The sequence below is a fragment of the Arachis ipaensis genome, chromosome B5 (genome assembly GCF_059453495.1).
Source record: "Arachis ipaensis isolate K30076 ecotype BB chromosome B5, ASM5945349v1, whole genome shotgun sequence".
NCBI lineage: Eukaryota > Viridiplantae > Streptophyta > Magnoliopsida > Fabales > Fabaceae > Arachis > Arachis ipaensis.
This window is the reverse complement of record NC_142440.1, coordinates 69,670,274-69,689,956: the sequence shown is the minus strand read 5'-3', so window position 1 is coordinate 69,689,956 and position 19,683 is coordinate 69,670,274. Positions and strand designations below refer to the sequence as shown.

Below are 19,683 nucleotides of genomic sequence, written 5' to 3'. Positions count from 1 at the left end.
AATGCTGAAAAGACTTGCTGGGCATGTATACTACTGCTTCTTGGATGGCTACTGGTATGCGAAATTGTTACTCAGGTTGTGAATTATTGTTCGAAATAGATTCCCTGGCGATGGCACCAAAAACGGATGCACAGAACCATGGTCTAAACATATCTTAACAACTTCGCATAACTAACCAGCAAGTGCACTGGGTCGTCCAAGTAATAAACCTTACGTGAGTAAGGGTCGATCCCACGGATATAAAATGGTTATGGAGTTTTTGAAATTAATAATAATAAAAGAAGGATAGAAATACTTATGTAAATCATTGGTGAGAATTTCAGATTAGCGTATGGAGATGCATTCGTTCCTCTGAACCTCCGCTTTCCTGCTGTCTTCATCCAATCAGTCTTACTCCTTTCCATGGCTGGCTTTATGCAAGGGCATCACCGTTGTCAGTGGCTACATCCCCTCCTCTTGTGAAAATGGTCCAAGATGCCCTGTCACAGCACGGCTAATCATCTGAGGTTCCCGATCATGCTGGAATAGGATTCACCCTCCTTTTGCGTCTGTCACTACGCCCAGCACTCGCGAGTTTGAAGCTCGTCACAGTCATTCAATCATTGAATCCTACTCAGAATACCACAGACAAGGTTTAGACTTTCCGGATTCTCTTGAATGTTGCCATCATTCTAGCTTACACCACGAAGATTCCGATTAAGAGATCTAAGAGACACTCATTCAATCTAAGGTAGAACGGAGGTGGTTGTCAGGCACGCATTCATAGGGAATGATGATGATTGTCACGTTCATCACATTCAGGTTGAAGTGTGAATGAATATCTTAGAAGCGAAATAAGATGAATTGAATAGAAAACAGTAGTACTTTGCATTAATCTTTGAGGAACAGCAGAGCTCCACACCTTAATCTATGGAGTGTAGAAACTCTACCGTTAAAAATACATAAGTGAAAGGTCCAGGCATGGCCAAATGGCCAGCCCCCTAAAACGTGATCACAGGATCAGAATACAATCCAGGATTCCAAAAAGATGTCTAATACAATAGTAAAAGGTCCTATTTATAATAAACTAGCTACTAGGGTTTACAGAAGTAAGTAATTGATGCATAAATCCACTTTCGGGGCCCACTTGGTGTGTGCTTGGGCTGAGCTTGAATGTTACACGTGCAGAGGCTCTTTCTGGAGTTGAACGCCAGCTTTTGTGCCAGTTTGGGCGTTGAACTCCACTTTGCAACTTGTTTCTGGCGTTGGACGCCATAATTGGGCAGAGAGCTGGCGTTGAACGCCAGTTTGCGTCATCTAAACTTGGGCAAAGTATGGACTATTATATATTTCTGGAAAGCCCTGGATGTATACTTTCCAACGCAATTAAAAGCGCGCCATTTTGAGTTCTGTAGCTCCAGAAAATCCATTTTGAGTGCAGGGAGGTCAGAATCCAACAGCATCAGCAGTCCTTCTTCAACCTCTGAGTCTGATTTTTGCTCAAGTCCCTCAATTTCAGCCAGAAAATACCTGAAATCACAGAAAAACACACAAACTCATAGTAAAGTCCAGAAATGTGAATTTAACATAAAACTAATGAAAACATCCCTAAAAGTAACTAGATCCTACTAAAAACATACTAAAAACAATGCCAAAAAGCGTATAAATTATCCGCTCATCACAACACCAAACTTAAATTGTTGCTTGTCCCCAAGCAACTGAAAATCAAATAGGATAAAAAGAAGAGAATATACTATAAATTCCAAATTATCAATGAAACATAGCTCCAATCAGATGAGCGGGACTTGTAGCTTTTTGCCTCTTGAATAGTTTTGGCATCTCACTTTATCCATGGAGGTTCAGAATGATTGGCATCTATAGAAACTCAGAGTTCAGATAGTGTTATTGACTCTCCTAGTTCAGTATGATGATTATTGAACACAGCTTCTTTATGAGTCTTGGCTGTGGCCCTAAGAACTTTGTTTTCCAGTATTACCACCGGATACATAAATGCCACAGACACATAATTGGGTGAACCTTTTCAGATTGTGACTCAGCTTTGCTAAAGTCCCCAATTAGATGTGTCCGGGGTTCTTAAGCACACTCTTTTTTTTTGCTTTGGACCTTGACTTTAACCGCTCAGTCTCAAGTTTTCACTTGACACTTACACGCCACAAGCACATGGTTAGGGACAGCTCGGTTTAGCCGCTTAGACCAGGATTTTATTCCTTTAGGCCCTCCTATCCACTGATGCTCAAAGCCTTGGGATCCTTTTTATTTGCCCTTGCCTTTTGGTTTTAAGGGTTATTGGCTTTTTGCTCTTGCCTCTTGGTTTTAAGATCTTTTGGCTTTTTCTACTTGCTTTTTCTCTTTCTTTCTATTTTTTTTCGCCTTCTTTTTTTTTTCTGCAAGCTTTGTTCCTTGCTGCTTTTTCTTGCTTCAAGAATCATTTTTATGATTTTTCAGATTATCAAATAACATGTCTCCTTGTCATCATTCTTTCAAGAGCCAACATATTTAACATTCTTAAACAACAACTTCAAAAGACATATGCACTGTTCAGGCATTCATTCAGAAAACAAGAAACATTGTCACCACATCAATATAATTAAACTAAGTTCAAGGATAAATTCAAAACTCATGTACTTCTTGTTCTTTTGAATTAAAACATTTTTCATTTAAGAGAGGTGATGGATTCATAGGACGTTCATAACTTTAAGACATAGTTACTAACTACTAATGATCATGTAATGAAGACACAAACATGGATAAGCACTTAACATATAAAACGAAAAACAGAGAAAGTAAGAACAAGGAATGAGTCCACCTTAGTGATGGGTGCGTTTCTTTCTTGAGGAACCAATGATGTCCTTGAGCTCTTCTATGTCTCTTCCTTGCCTTTGTGGCTTGATTCCTAGTGATTTTTGGTATTTTTATCCTAAGTTGCTTCCAATAACTATGTGGAGGGAAGTGCATCCCCTGGTATCTCAGGGATCTCTTGATTTGTAGCCACATGTTCTACCACTGAGCTATAGATCCTTTACATAATTGTTTTACCACACCAAACTTAGAATGTTACTCGCCCTCGAGCAAAAGAAGAAGGAATAGATGAAGAAGATGTGGAAAAAAACTAGGATTATGAGGAAGGAAGGTGGGGATCTTGTGGGGTCCACAGATCCTGAGATGATCCTGTGAGGTCCACAGATCTTGAGGTGTCAAGGCATTTACATCCCTGCACCAATTTTAGGCATGCAAAATGCCCTTGCACACAACTCTGGGCGTTCAGCGCCAGGTTGGTGCCCATTTTGGGCGTTTAACGCCCATTTGTTGCCCATTTCTGGCGTTGAACGCCAGAACCATGCTTGTTCTGGGCGTTCAGCGCCAGCTCCTCTCCAGGGTGCAATTCTGGCGTTCAGCGCCCAGATGATGCCCATTTTGGGCGTTCAGCGCCCAGATACTGCCTATTTTGGGCGTTCAGCGCCAGAACCATGCTTTGTTCTGGCGTTGAACGCCAGGCAGGTGCTTCCTCCAAGGTGTGATTTTTCTTCCGCTGTTTTTGATTTTGTTTCTAAATTTTTCGTTTATTTTGTGACTCCACATGATCATGAACCTAAGAAAACATGAAAAACAAAAATAAAATTAGATAAATAAACATTGGGTTGCCTCCCAACAAGCGCTTCTTTAATGTCAATAGCTTGATAGTGGGCTCTCATGGGGCCTCACAGATGTGCAGAGCTTTGTTGAGACCTCCCAACACCAAACTTAGAATTTGGATATGGGGGTTTGACACCAAACTTAGAGTTTGGTTGTGGCCTCCCAACACCAAACTTAGAGTTTGACTGTGGGGGCTTTGGTTGACTCTGCTTTGAGAGAAGCTTTTTCTGCTTCCTCTCCATGGATGCAGAGAGAGATCCTTGAGTTGTAAACACAAGGTTGTCCTTATTTAATTGAAGGATCAATTCTCCTCTGTCCACATCAATCACAGCTCTTGCTGTGGAAAGGTCTTCCTAGGATGATGGATTCATCCTCTTCCTTTCCAGTATCCAGGACTATGAAATCAGCAGGGATGTAAAGGCCTTCAACCTTTACTAACACGTCCTCTACTTGTCCATAAGCCTGTTTTCTTGAATTGTCTGCCATCTCTAATGAGATTTTAGCAGCTTGTACCCCATAGATTCCCAGTTTCTCTATTACAGAGAGGGGCATGAGGTTTATTCCTGAACCAAGGTCACACAGAGCCTTAAAGATCATGGTGCCTATGTTACAAGGTATTATGAACTTTCTAGGATCCTGTCTCTTCTGAGGTAATGTCAGTTGATCCAGATCACTTAGTTCATTGGTGAACAAGGGAGGTTCATCTTCCCAAGTTTCAATACCAAATAATTTGGCATTTAGCTTCATGATTGCACCAAGGAACTTGGCAGCTTGCTCTTCAGTAACATCCTCATTCTCTTTAGAAGAGGAATACTCATCAGAGCTCATGAATGGCATAAGGAGGTTCAATGGAATCTCTATGGTCTCTAGATGAGTCTCAGATTCCTTAGGTTCCTCAGAGGGAAGCTCCTTATTGATCACTGGGCATCCCAGGAGGTCTTCCTCCTTGGGATTCACGTCCTTCTCCTCTCTTGTGGGTTCAGCCATGGTGATTAATTCAATGGCCTTGCACTCTCCTTTTGGATTCTCTTCTGTATTGCTTGGGAGAGTACTAGGAGGGATTTCAGTGATCCTTTTACTCAGCTGGCCCACTTGTGCTTCCAAATTTCTAATGGAAGACCTTGTTTCATTCATGAAACTCACAGTGGCCTTAGATAGATCAGAGACTAAATTTTCTAAGCTAGATGGATTCTGCTCAGAATTCTCTGTCTGTTGCTAAGTGGATGATGGAAAAGACTTGCTATTGCTAAACCTGTTTCTTCCACCATTATTAAAGCCTTGTTGAGGCTTTTGATCCTTCCATGAGAGATTTGGGTGATTTCTCCATGATGGATTGTAGGTGTTTCCATATGGTTCACCCATGTATTTTAACTCTGCTATTGCAGGGTTCTCAGGATCATAAGCTTCTTCCTCAGAAGATGCCTCTTGAGTACTGTTGGATGCAGCTTGCATTCCATTCAGACTCTGAGAAATCATATTGACTTGCTGAGTCAATATTTTGTTCTGAGCCAATATGGCATTCAGAGTATCAATTTCAAGAACTCCCTTCTTCATAGGCGTCCCATTACTCACAGGATTCCTCTCAGAAGTGTACATAAACTGGTTATTAGCAACCATGTCAATGACTTCTTGAGCTTCTGCAGGCGTTTTCTTTAGGTGAATGGATCCACCTGCAGAAGTATCCAATGACATCTTTGATAGCTCAGATAAACCATCATAGAATATATCCAGGATGGTCCATTCTGAAAGCATGTCAGAAGGACACTTTTTGGTCAGCTGCTTGTATCTTTTCCAAGCTTCATAGAGGGATTCACCTTCTTTCTGTCTGAAGGTTTGAACATCAGCTCTAAGTTTACTCAGCTTTTGAGGAGGAAAGAACTTGGCTAAGAATGCCGTGACCAGCTTATCCCAAGAGTTCAGGCTGTCTTTGGGTTGAGAGTCCAACCATATTCTAGCTCTGTCTCTTATAGCAAAAGGGAAAAGCATGAGCCTGTAGACTTCAGGATCTACTCCATTAGTCTTAACAGTATCACAGGTCTGCAAGAATTTAGTTAAGAACTGAAAAGGATCTTCAGATGGAAGTCCATGAAACTTGCAGTTCTGCTGCATCAGAGAAACTAGCTGAGGTTTCAGCTCAAAATTGTTTGCTCCAATGGTAGGAATGGAGATGCTTCTTCCATGTAAATTGGAATTAGGTGCAGTAAAGTCACCAAGCATTTTCCTTACATTATTGTTGTTGGGTTCTGATGACATGTCACCATGTCATGTTTTTCTATGCTTTTTTCTTTGTTTTCAATAGGTTTTATGCACTTTCTTAAGCCATAAGCAAGCCAATTGGGTAGATTTCCATGTTTCCTTTGATTTAATCAACCGTAGATGAATTAATGCAATTTCATGAGGATTTATGCTATAATTGCCACATATTATGAAAGAATGACAAACTCATGATTTTGAGCATAGCTTTGATGTGTTTGGTTGATTGATGATAGGTGAAGAAAGCTTGGAGAAAGGTTGAAGAAAGAAGGAATGGCTAGGAGCAAGAGAGAACAAAAAGTTTGAGCAAAAGTTTGCCTCAAACTTTAGCTCAAACTTTCGGATAAGTGAAAACACACCAGGGAACAAAAAGCTTGAGCAAAAGTTTGCCTCAAACTTTTGGGAGAAAAGCTTGAGCCAACGTTTGCCTCAAACTTTTTGGCAAACGTTGGCATCACAAATCAACACCCTGGAGAGAAAAAGTTTGCGCCAACGTTTGCCTCAAACTTTTTGGCAAACGTTGGCGCCACACCAACACACCCAGGGGAGAAAAAGCTTGCGCCAACGCTTGCCTCAAGCTTTTTGGCAAACGTTGGCGCCACAAGGCATACAAGGAGTATACTTCCAACAAGAATAACTTGAGCTACAGAGCTCCAAATGAGGTGATTCAAAAAACAATGGAAAGTAGGAATCAAGAGCTTTCAAGGAATATATGGCATTACATGGTGGACACTAAAATTGTGGGAGAAAACTGCCCCGAAATGTGCATAAACGAATATGGTGGCAACCTGCAGTGAGGCCAACTGACCTCTGCACCTTCGACGGAGTATAACTCGAGCTGTAGAGCTCCAAATGATGTGCTTCCAAAGGCATTAGAAAGTAGACATTCAGGGCTTTCCAACAATGTATAATAGTATGGGGTGAACAATGCGTTTGAGCCTCCAAAACCGGCGTTTTGGACCACGTTTGAGGCAAACTTTACCTCAAACGTTGGGCACCAAAGCCAGCGACCCTGTCCTCTTCAAAGGAACATAACTTGAGTTGTAGATGTTCAATTGAGGTGATTCTAATTGGGTTAGAAAGCTGACATTTAGAGCTTTCCAACCATATATAATAGTCTATAGTGGGCATAAAATTGGCAACGTTGACAAGAGGACAAAGTAGCGCCACATATATGCACTAGGGGGCCAACGTTTGAGCAAAAGTTTGACCCCAAACTTTGGCTCAAACATTGGTAGCAGCAAGAATGGGGCAGCTGGTGTAAAAAGTTTGAGTAAAAGTTTGCCTCAAACTTTTACTCAAGCTTTTAAGATTCACAACCCGGTTCATATTGGTTCTCTCTCCAACTCCAAGAGCAATCAACCAAGGCCTCTATCAACCCAATTCCATCAAGAGCAAGGGCCCAATTGACACCACTCAAGGGCACAAGAGATAGATAAAATAGGAATTTCATTTAATTGTAATTTGTTTTTAATTTCATTTTCATTTTCATTTTCATTTTGTAAAGCCTATATAAGGCATCATTTTCATATTTGTAGGAGGAGCGAGCTCCACTAGGGAGCATTAGGAATACAGAGCTCTCTCTTTAGTTTTTCTCTTTGTTTTGAATCTTGGGTTGAGAATTGAAGGAATTCTGTTTCATTCTCACTTTGAGATTTCTCTTGTCCTTCTTCTACAAAATTTCAATGAATTAAGGATTTGAATCAACACTCTGTTTACTGCTTTCATCTTCATTTCTTTTGCAAATTGTTCTTTATTAGATCAAGGAAGGACTTGAGATCTAGACTTGTTTTCTAGTCTCATTGATTCCCTGAGATCTTTACTTGTCTTTTTAAATTTCACAATTGAGCTAAGCTACTTTCTGTTTTGATCCTTCAAGTGACTCTCTACTTCTGTTTGAATTTCCTGCACTTTTGTTCCTCTGTATTTTACATTTGAGCTACTGTGATCTGAATTTAATTTTCTTGCACTTTAAATTTCCTGTCACTTATTCTCAAGATCTCTTTGATTGCTTGCTTTATTGCTTTCTTTAATTTTCAGCACCCACTCCCCTTTAATTTCATGCAATTTACATTTCTTGCAATTTAAGATTCTTGCAATTTACATTTCTTGCTCTTTAAGTTACTCGCCAATTTACACTCTGCAACTTTAAATTCATTGTCATTTACTTTCTGTTGGATACAATTTCACCCAATCTCACTTAAATGATAGCTTGACTAAACTAATCACCCACTAAAGTTGCTTGATCCATCAATCCCTGTGGGATCGACCTCACTCCCGTGAGTTTTATTACTTGATGCGACCTGGTACACTTGCCGGTTAGATTCGTGTGTTTTGGAAAATTCGTTTTTCCACAACAATACACCATCAGGTTCGGCTGCCATCTCCTTTACTTGTTCGAAATTTTCAATAAGGTTGTCTCTGGATTGTTGTAATTTAGCTTCTCTTAGTTTTCTCTTCAGAGTCCTTTCAGGTTCTGGATCAGCTTCAACAAGAATTCCTTTTTCTTTGTCCCTGCTCATAAGAAAGAGAAGAGAAAAAGAAAAGAAGAGGAATCCTCTATGTCACAGTAAAGAGGTTCCTTATTGTTAGTAGAAGAAGAAAAGAAGAAAAAAAATTCGAACACAGATAGAAGAGGGGGTTCGAATTTGGTGAGTGATGTGAGGAAGAGATGTTAGTAGATGAATCTCAATAGAATAAAATGAGAGAGGGAGAGGATTTTCGAAAATTAGAGAGAGAGAGAGTTAGTTAGTTAGTTTTGAAAAAGATAAGAAACAAACAAAAAGTTAGTTAGTTAGTTGAAACAAATTTTGAAAAGATAAGAAGTTAGGAAGTTAGAAAAGATATTTTGAAATCAAATTTTTGAAAAAGATAAGATAAGAAGATATTTTTGAAAAGATATGGTAGAAATTAGTTTTTGAAAAAGATTTGATTTTTAAAATCTTAATTAATGACTTGATTCACAAGAAATCACAAGATATGATTCTAGAACTTAAAGTTTGAATCTTTCTTAACAAGTAAGTAACAAACTTGAAATTTTTGAATCAAAACATTAATTGATGATGTTATTTTCGAAAATTATGAGATAAAATTAAGAAAAAGATTTTTGAAAAATACTTTTTTTTGTAATTTTCGAAAATAACTAAGGAAAATGAAAAAGATTTGATTTTTGAAAAAGATTTTGAAAAAGATAAGATTTTTAAATTGAAAATTTGATTTGACTCATAAAAACAACTAGATTTTTAAAATTTTTTGAAAAAGTCAAATCTAATTTTCGAAATTTTAAGAGAGAAAAAGGGAAAGATATTTTTTGATTTTTGAATTTTTATGATGAGAGAGAAAAACAAGAAAAATGATGCAATGCATGAAAGTTATGGATCAAAACAATGAATGCATGCAAGAATGCTATGAATGTCAAGATGAACACCAAGAACACTATGAAGATCATGATGAACATCAAGAACACATTTTTGAAAAAAAAATTTTTATGCAAAGAAAACATGCAAGACACCAAACTTAGAATTCTTTAATGCTTAGACATAAAGAATTCAGGAATGCATATGAAAAACAAGAAAAGACACGAAACATGAAAATGCAAAGATCAAACAAGAAGACTTACCAAGAACAACTTGAAGATCATGAAGAACACTATGAATGCATGAATTTTTTCGAAAAATGCAAGATGAACATGCAATTGACACCAAACTTATAACATAACTCAAGACTCAAACAAGAAACACAAAAAATATTTTTGATTTTTATGATTTTCTAATTTTTTTATATTTTTTCGAAAATTATTTGAAAAACAAAAATAAGGATTCCAAAATTTTTAACATGAATTCCAGGAATCTTATGCTCTTTTTAGTCTAAAGCTCCAATCAAAGGGTCAGGCATGGCTTAATAGCCAGCCAAGCTTTAGTATGTAACTCAGACATGACAAGCCTAACATGCCCTATCCAAAAGAATCAGACATGGCTTTACAGCCAGCCAGGCTTCAACATGCTTCATGAAACACTAGAATTCATTCTTAAAAATTCTGAAGAAAAAAATATATTTTTGAAAACATTTTTTTTCTTTTTTTTCGAAAATAAAGGAGAAATTTTTGAAAGATTTTTGAAAGATTTTTGAAAACTTTTCGAAAAGAAAACGAAAAGAAAGTTATCCAATCTGAGCAACAAGATGAACCGTCAGTTGTCCAAACTCGAACAATCCCCGGCAACGGCGCCAAAAACTTGGTATGTGAAATTGTTACTCAGGTTGTGAATTATTGTTCGAAATAGATTCCCTGGCGATGGCACCAAAAACGGATGCACAGAACCATGGACTAAACATATCTTCACAACTTCGCATAACTAACCAGCAAGTGCACTGGGTCGTCCAAGTAATAAACCTTACGTGAGTAAGGGTCGATCCCACGGAGATTGTTGGTATGAAGCAAGCTATGGTCACCTTGTAAATCTCAATCAGGCGGATATAAAATGGTTATGGAGTTTTTGAAATTAATAATAATAAAAGAAGGATAGAAATACTTATGTAAATCATTGGTGAGAATTTCAGATAAGCGTATGGAGATGCATTCGTTCCTCTGAACCTCCGCTTTCCTGCTGTCTTCATCCAATCAGTCTTACTCCTTTCCATGGCTGGCTTTATGCAAGGGCATCACCGTTGTCAGTGGCTACATCCCCTCCTCTTGTGAAAATGGTCCAAGATGCCCTGTCACGGCACGGCTAATCATCTGAGGTTCCCGATCATGCTGGAATAGGATTCACCCTCCTTTTGCGTCTGTCACTACGCCCAGCACTCGCGCGTTTGAAGCTCGTCACAGTCATTCAATCATTGAATCCTACTCGGAATACCACAGACAAGGTTTAGACTTTACGGATTCTCTTGAATGCCGCCATCATTCTAGCTTACACCACGAAGATTCCGATTAAGAGATCTAAGAGACACTCATTCAATCTAAGGTAGAACAGAGGTGGTTGTCAGGCACGCGTTCATAGGGAATGATGATGATTGTCATGTTCATCACATTCAGGTTGAAGTGTGAATGAATATCTTAGAAGCGAAATAAGATGAATTGAATAGAAAACAGTAGTACTTTGCATTAATCTTTGAGGAACAGCAGAGCTCCACACCTTAATCTATGGAGTGTAGAAACTCTACCGTTAAAAATATATAAGTGAAAGGTCCAGGCATGGCCGAATGGCCAGCCCCCTAAAACATGATCATAGGATTAGAATACAATCCAGGATTCCAAAAAGATGTCTAATACAATAGTAAAAGGTCTTATTTATAATAAACTAGCTACTAGGATTTACAGAAGTAAGTAATTGATGCATAAATCCACTTCCGGTGCCCACTTGGTGTGTGCTTGGGCTGAGCTTGAATGTTACACGTGAAGAGGCTCTTTCTGGAGTTGAACGCCATCTTTTGTGCCAGTTTGGGCGTTGAACTCCACTTTGCAACTTGTTTCTGGCGCTGGACGCTAGAATTGGGCAGAGAGCTGGCGTTGAACGCCAGTTTGCGTCATCTAAACTTGGGCAAAGTATGGACTATTATATATTGCTGGAAATCCCTGGATGTCGACTTTCCAACGCAATTGGAAGCGCGCCATTTTGAGTTTTGTAGCTCCAGAAAATCTATTTTGAATGCAGGGAGGTCAGAATCCAACAGCATCAGCAGTCCTTCTTCAACCTCTGAATCTGATTTTTGCTCAAGTCCCTCAATTTCAGCCAGAAAATACCTGAAATCACAGAAAAACACACAAACTCATAGTAAAGTCCAGAAATGTGAATTTAACATAAAAACTAATGAAAACACCCCTAAAAGTAACTAGATCCTACTAAAAACATACTAAAAACAATGCCAAAAAGCGTATAAATTATCCGCTCATCAGCTACTCAGGCTACAACCAAATATGGAGTCTTTGCTTATAGATGCATGCCTTTTGGATTGTGTAATGCACCTGCCACTTTCCAAAGATGCATGTTGTCTATCTTTTGAGACATGATTGAAAAATTCATTAAAGTCTTTATGGATGATTTTTCAGTATTTGGGGATTCCTTCCCTAATTTCTTACATCACCTTGCCTTGGTACTAAAGAGATGTCAAGAGACTAACCTAGTTTTAAACTTTGAGAAATTCCATTTTATTGTGACAGAAGGGATAGTCCTTGGCCACAAAATCTCTAACAAAGGCATAGAGGTAGACAGAGCTAAGGTAGAATTAATTGAGAAATTACCTCCACCTAGTAATGTCAAAGCAATTAGGAGTTTCTTGGCACATGCTGGATTTTACAGAAGGTTTATTAGAGATTTTTCAAAGATTTCCAAACCTTTGAGTAACTTACTTATCTCTGATGCACCTTTTGTATTTGATCAAGAATGCATGCTGACTTTTGAAAATTTAAAAAGAAAACTGTCTTCAGCACCTATCATTGCCCCACCTGATTGGGATTTACCTTTCGAGCTGATGTGTGATGCATCAGACTTTGCTATTGGGGCAGTGTTAGGACAGAGGAAAGGCAATCTAGTGCATGTTATATACTATGTCAGCAAAGTCCTGAATAAAACCCAAAGGAATTACACCACCACTGAAAAGGAATTACTAGCAATAGTGTTTGCATTTGATAAATTTAGATCATATCTCATTGGATCTAAACTGATTGTTTTTACTAATCATGCAGGACTAAAATATTTACTTGCCAAGCAAGAATCAAAACTGAGATTGATAAGGTGGATCTTGTTGCTGCAGGAGTTCAACATTGAAATTAAAGATAAGAATGGAATGGAGAACAAAGTAGCAGATCACTTGTCAAGAATTCCTTGTGAAGAAGGCAGCACACACAACCCAAGTGCAAATGAAAATTTTCCGGATGAGAAGTTAATGATGGTACACAAGGCACCCTGGTTCGCGGACATTGCCAATTTTAAAGCCACTGGAGAAGTGCCTCCAAAGATCAACAAACATCAGAAAACGAAGCTCATTAATGATGCCAAGTATTTCATCTAGGATGAACCCTATCTCTTCAAAAAATGTTCAGATGGACTACTTAGAAGATGCATCTCAGAAGAAGAAGGACGGGAAGTCTTATAGAATTGTCATGGTTCTTGCTTTGGAGGACACCTTGGAGGAGAAAGAACTGCAGCCAAAGTGCTGCAGTGTGGATTCTTTTGGCCCACTATCTTCAAAGATGCAAAAGAACTAGTAAAGAGTTGTAATGAATACCAGAGAGCTGGAAACTTGCCCAAAAGAAATGAGATGCCACAACACTTCATCCTAGAACTTGAGTTGTTTGATGTATAGGGGATTGATTTCATGGGACGATTCCCAACCTCATACTCAAACAAGTATATTTTGGTTGCAGTAGACTATGTATCCAAGTGGGTGGAGGCCATTGCAACCCCAACAAATGATAACAAAGTAGTCATGAACTTTCTCAGAAAGAACATTTTTAGCCGGTTTGGAGTTCCCGGAGCTCTTATCAGTGATGGAGGAAGCCTTTTTTGCAACAGACCATTAGAGACTCTCCTCCTAAGATATGGAGTGAAGCATAAGGTTGCCACACCTTATCACCCCCAAATAAGTGGGCAAATAGAGATATCTAACAGAGAGTTAAAAAGGATCCTGGAAAAGACTGTGGGAGCCTCAAGAAAAGACTGGTCAAAGAAGTTGGATGATGCTCTTTGGGCATATAGAACAGCCTTCAAGATACTAATTGGGATGTCTCCATATCAATTGGTGTATGGAAAGGCTTGTCATCTGCCATTGGAACTTGAACACAAAGCGTTATGGGCTCTTAAGTTACTAAACTTTGATAATAATGCTGCTGGTGAAAGAAGGATCCTGCAACTGCAGGAATTGGAAGAATTTAGATCCCAAGCCTATGAAAATGCCAAAATTTATAAGGAAAGGGCAAAGAAAAAGCATGATCTCAATGTGGCACCAAGGAACTTTGAAGAAGGACAGAGAGTGCTCCTCTACAACTCCAAGCTAAAGCTTTTTCCTGGCAAGCTAAAGTCAGGATGGTCAGGACCTTTTCTGGTCACCAAGGTCTCACCTTATGGACGCATAGAAATCATGGAAGAAAGCTCACAACTAACCTTTACTGTGAATGGACAAAGGCTCAAACACTATTTGGGCAATATGGGGGAAGGCCCCAAGGTGAAGTACAAACTCAACTAAGAGAAGCCGATCGTCAAGCTAGTGACGTTAAAAGAGCGCTCGTTGGGAGGCAACCCATCCAAAGGTAATTTTCTTTTCCTAGCTATTTCAATAAAGGAGTTAAGTAGATTCCTCTACATTACAAGGAGCTAAGTTTGGTGTTGCACACCAAAGGAATTCAAGGGTGAATGTGTAATTCTAAGTTTGGTGTTCCACCAAAGATTTCACTAAGAGCACATTGCATCCCTCAGCATAATTAGTCACTAGTTGCAAACAATCAGAGAAACTACTTAACAATTGTTTGATTTTAGTTCACAGCTTATTTTCTTAATAAAAACACTTGATGTTTCATGCATGTATTCACTTTGCTGTATATAGAAGTAGGTAAGGGACTAAGTTTGGTGTTCCCACACCAACTTAGGTCCAGAAAATCACAAGCACACATGCATGCTAACCATCTCTCAAGTGCTTCGAGAACAAGCAACTTCCAATAACTTTGCAGGAAGACAATCAATCCCTTGGAAGGACTATGCACCATCATCCAGGGAGACAAAGAGGATACAAAAGCTAGGGAGGATGATGAAAAACTAAGAAGACACCAAGAGGTTGTATTGTTACTTAACTGTTTCCACTTTGAAATGCTTAATTGGAAGTCTGAATGTACCCCCTACTGAGTAGTTTACCTGTGCTTGAATTCTGTTATTTGCTTTGTTTAATTTTCAATTAAGTGTTCTAGCCTAAGTGTCTGTTTCACTTTCATCTTGCTAAATGGTATGCTGTCTTCTTTGCTTCTAATTGAATAAAAGAAATTGTTTGAAACAGAAAGTGTAATTGTCCAAATTGGTAGGAAACAGAATAAGGTTGAGTGGTGGTATATGTCTGATTGTTTAGCTAGCTCACTAATAAAGATAAAGGGTAGAATATTTCTTTTTAGTATGAACTTGGTTGCTGCCTGTGAAGCCTTAGTGAATAAAGCTCCTTGAAAGAAAGAAAGCATAAAAGGAGAAGAAACAAAGAATAAAGCTAGGCACCAATAGTTTGAACCTTAAGGCATGTGTCTGTGGTGTTTTTGTGCAAGGATATGCTTGAATGAGTAAGTTCTTAGGAGTGCTTCATCACTTGACAACTTGGGTTAACTAACCCAGGATTGTCAACTGAAAATTCACAATCAAAAGTAAACTTGTCACAAAAATTTAGTAACCCAAAGTGGTTTCAACACCTAGCACCTTGAACTAAATAAGGAGAGACTTGGGTGATTAAGTCCTTAGGGGTGTTTCAACACCTAGCACCTTGAACCAACTGGTTTGGGAGTGTTGACTGAAAGCCTACTTTAAAGAGTTGCCTCAAACACAGAACACTGAGCTGCAAATAAAGAATAAGTTCTCAGCAAAAGAAAAAAAAAGAAATCAAATACCAAAGATTAGTGAATAATAAGGATTCATAGTAGCACCTTATCTAGCACTTAAAGGGACATTTCACACCTAGAAACTAATAAAAGTTGAGCTGCAAAGACATACATTTCTCTTTGTGTGCATTCATTTTTCTCATGATTCACTGCTTGATGGGGGACAAGCAAGATTTAAGTTTGGTGCTGTGATGCCAAGCCATCTTAGGTAAGTTTCACTAGCCTTTTTCATATGTTTTTATTAGGTTTTATGCACTTTCTTGAGAAATAAGTAAGTATTAGGATGGAAGTTTCATACACACCTTGATTCATTCAAACATGGTTAAATTGATGCATTTTCACAAGATTTATGCTATATCTACTTGTTGATTATGAATGATGTAAATTCTTGTGAATCAAGCAAAGCTTTGATGCATATGTTGATTGATGATAGGTGAAGAAAGGAAAGCAAGCAAGCAACAAAAAGGGCCATGGAAAGGAGAAGAGGAAGCAACATTGGTGGCCAATGTTGGCTCACCAACGTTGCCTCAAACGTTGGAGGAAAAGTGGTGGAATGTAACGTTGGTGGCCAAAGTTGGCTCACCAACGTTGCTGGCAACGTTCTGCAATTTCTGTGCCAATGTTAGAGGGAACATTGGTAAACCAACGTTACCTCCAGCGTCTTCGATAAATCTTGGTTCCTGGAGTTGGAAAAATTGACTGCGAGGCGCACGCGTGACCGTGAGAAACTGACAATCCACGCGTACGCGTGGGCGACGCGCACGTGTGACAAAGCCAACGTTGGAGGGAACGCTGCCAAACCAACATTGAGTCCAACGTTTGCGATAATTTTTCAAATCTGGAGTTGGAAAAATTTGCAGTGACATGTACGCATCGATGACGCATACGCATAAGGGCGAATTTTAGCAATTTGACGCGTACGTGCGGACGATGCGCACGCGTGGAATGGTAAAATTGACCATTCACGCGTACACATGGGCGACGCGTACGCGTGACCAGGTGAACATTGGTGCATCAACATTGAGTCAAATGTTGCTGGCAAAGCCCAGAAGTTCGTTTCTTTCAAAGAATGTTTGACCCAACATTCTCCTATAAACGTTGATCACCAACATTGATACCAACTCTGCCAACTCTGTTATAATTGGGCACCCATGCAAAGTATGAACGTTAGTCCCTCTTCAACATCATTGGGAGCCACTTTAACTTGTTTCAACAAAGGGCAAAAGCCCAATCCAAAGACTTGAAGACTGAATAAATAAAGTGTATAAATAGCATAGAGTTTAGGTTAGTTAGGGGGCCAGGAAGTCAGGGACCCAAATTGGGAACTTTGTAATCATTTTATTCTGTACTTTCTCTGCTTTTCCTACACTTTCTTTCTTTTTGATTTGAATTGATCTATGATGAACTAAACCCCAATTCGTTGGGTTAGGGAGCTCTGTTGTAATTCAATGGATCAATTGTAGTTTTCATTTTTCTTCCTCTATCTTTTCTCTTGATTTTGCTTGAAAGCTTTCGATCTTCATCCAATTGGGCAATTGTCTCGGAAGAGAAATTGTTCATACTTGGATTTTCTCTGAACCTTGGAAGAGGAAAGAGGAAATCATGCTAGAAATGCTTTCTCACATCGGATTAGGTTGGGGTTTGGATGGATATAGTGACATGTAATCCTACCAATACTTTGATCTATAAAAATGTGTGGTATAATCAGTGACCAAACTTCATCTCTTCCCATGAGCAATTAGATCAGGGAATTGGGCAATTGTTCAAGCTTAGAGGGATTGGATTGCCAAGGAATTGGGATCCAATCACTTAAGATTGCCAAGGAGATCAATGAATGCATTGATTGAGGAAGAAATGAGAATGAACTTGATCCGGAGAATGCAACATCTCCTAACCCTAATGAATCCCCATTTCTGATCTTTCCCATTCTTGAATTTTGTAGTTTACATTTATGTTAATCAACCCCACTCCAATTTAATTTCCTGCAATTTACTTTCTGCAATTTAATTTCTGCCATTTACATTCTGCTATTTATAATTCTGTTATTTACTTTTCCCGCCAATTTAAATTCTGCAATTCCCAATTCAAATTTAGTTCAATTCAACTAGAACACTCCTCTAATTAAAGTTGATCAACCAATTAATCCCTGTGGGATTCGACCTCACTCTACTGTGAGTTTTTACTTGACAACAATTCGGTATACTTGCCAAGGAAAATTTGTTGAGAGACAGATTTTCGTGCATCAATGGAATCACAGGTATGTAGTCTCCAGCTAACTCGAGCTCATCAGGAATGATAGGCTCAGGTGCCGCCTCATTCAAGGGTTGAGCTGGTATAGGGTGTCCGTGACCATCGGGAAAAGGATGTCCAGGTGTGTCAGGGTGTAACTAGGATAAGGGAAAGTTGTAAGGAGCATCGGGATCAAAATTCGGGCTAGACAGAGGATGTTGAAAGGAAGAATTAGGTAACGCATATCGTCTAATACGAGGCTCCAATCCCATAATGAAGTAACTGTGATATACTGGATCCTCATAGATGTAAGGGTCCTCGAACTCATAGAATATCACGCCCGTCTCCATCTGAAGGGGAGGAAAGAAGAGAAGGGGGTAAGAACTGGGGAGTTCTTAGTAGGGCCGGGGTTATTAGTTACATTCATTAATTCGGTGTTGTTTAGCAGTCAAATAGTAAAAAACAGCAAAGCAGTAAAGAGGAGATGAAAATAAATAGAGAAAATAGAGAAAACAGAAAATAGAACATGAACTGAAGAATATAAGAAAATAAAACACAGACATAACATACAAACAAACAGCATAAAGAGATAGATCGCACACACAAAAGGAATGCAACAGAGAATGATGCGCAGACAAGAATAATGCATGTCTAGTCCTAGTGCAGGTAATGAGCTCATATGTCGGCTTCTACCCGCTCCTGACGTAACCCAGCATTACTAGCCGGATATGGTTTTCTTGTTGGCTACCCCTGTGTACAGGAAATAACCCCTCTGCCACCACAAGGTCCACTGCACGCAGGAAATAACACATCTGTCACTGCAAGGATGTATGCCGACACACCTTCTGTATGTAGGAAATAACCCCTCTACCACTATAGAAATGGAATAGCTGGTCATGGTACTTCTGTAGCAGGAAAAAACCCCTCTGCCTTACAGAAATAAAATATAGATCTGTACCGCAGGAAAGCATTCTCAGTGGTCGCACCACCATCTATCTGACTGCCACAATGTAGCAGATGAACATATAGATATCTCTGGGGTTGCCTTAACGCAACAATTGACCTCTCAATAGGTCCTCTGCTCTTTATCATGTTACTCTTTTCTCTTTGTCTCGATATTCTGCTCTGTCTATTCTTTTCTTTGTGCTTCTTTGCTCTGTTCTGATTTCTCTGTTTAATGTATGAATTTAAAGCTTATGTAAATTTCGGTATGAATAGTTAGCCTACCCCAAGCATAGGTTCATTAAGACTATATTGAAACTGTTTAACTTTTCATATTATACTTAACCCTAGTCGCAACTCAAGGACTAATTATGTTGCCCTAGTTTGTTCGCTAATCACTGTCTATTTTTCTGTCATTAAAACTTTACAGACTTTTCTTTGGTTTTTATCTTTTCTTTAACTTTTTATCTTTTCTTTATCTTTGCCTCACTAACATGTTATTACCACTCTCTAAGTATTTTATGAAGGTAATTATGAGATTCTACGCTTAAAGTTGTCTTTCTAAAGCTTTTATAGAAAACTGCCTTTTCCGCATTATTTTATTATTTTTATTAAAATATTATTTTTAATTAAATATTATTATTTAATATTTTATTATTATTTATTATTTTATCACTAAATTTTCTAAAATTACCCCACTTTAAATTTTAACCTTTAAAATTTACTTTTAACTACCTGTAACTTTTAATATTTCTACTTTAACCCTCCTAACTTTCAGAAATTACCAAATAACCCCCAAACACCAAAAATTTTACTTCCTTGCCCTTTCAAGATCTAAGGCCTGTTCTTCAATGTTCTTCATCACACTCAAAGTGTTCTTTGTTTTCTTTGTAAATTCTTCAGATTCTTTCTCCGTTTTTACCCTTTTTCAATCTTTTCAGTAACCGATTTTTACCAAAATTCATAATAAATTCTCATCCACTAAAACCCCATCTTTTCTACATGATTTTAACACAAATTTAACCCCAATTTAAGGCCTAGGGTTTCGTTTTTCCAGT

The 19,683-nt window shown here is 38.6% G+C and overlaps 1 protein-coding gene across 1 annotated transcript; it reads left to right on the top strand.

Moving 5' to 3' along the window:
• The first annotated feature begins 13,608 nt into the window (after positions 1-13,608).
• LOC148564552 (uncharacterized) lies at positions 13,609-14,070 on the top strand. Its single transcript, XM_088487053.1, has one exon. The coding sequence runs from the start codon at positions 13,609-13,611 to the stop codon at positions 14,068-14,070; it is 462 nt and encodes a 153-aa protein (XP_088343179.1).
• The last annotated feature ends 5,613 nt before the right edge of the window (positions 14,071-19,683 follow it).

Bases quoted from the DNA above. Each gene is read 5' to 3' on its own strand.
- LOC148564552 (XM_088487053.1), top strand. From the start codon at position 13,609: ATGTCTCCATATCAATTGGTGTATGGAAAGGCTTGTCATCTGCCATTG.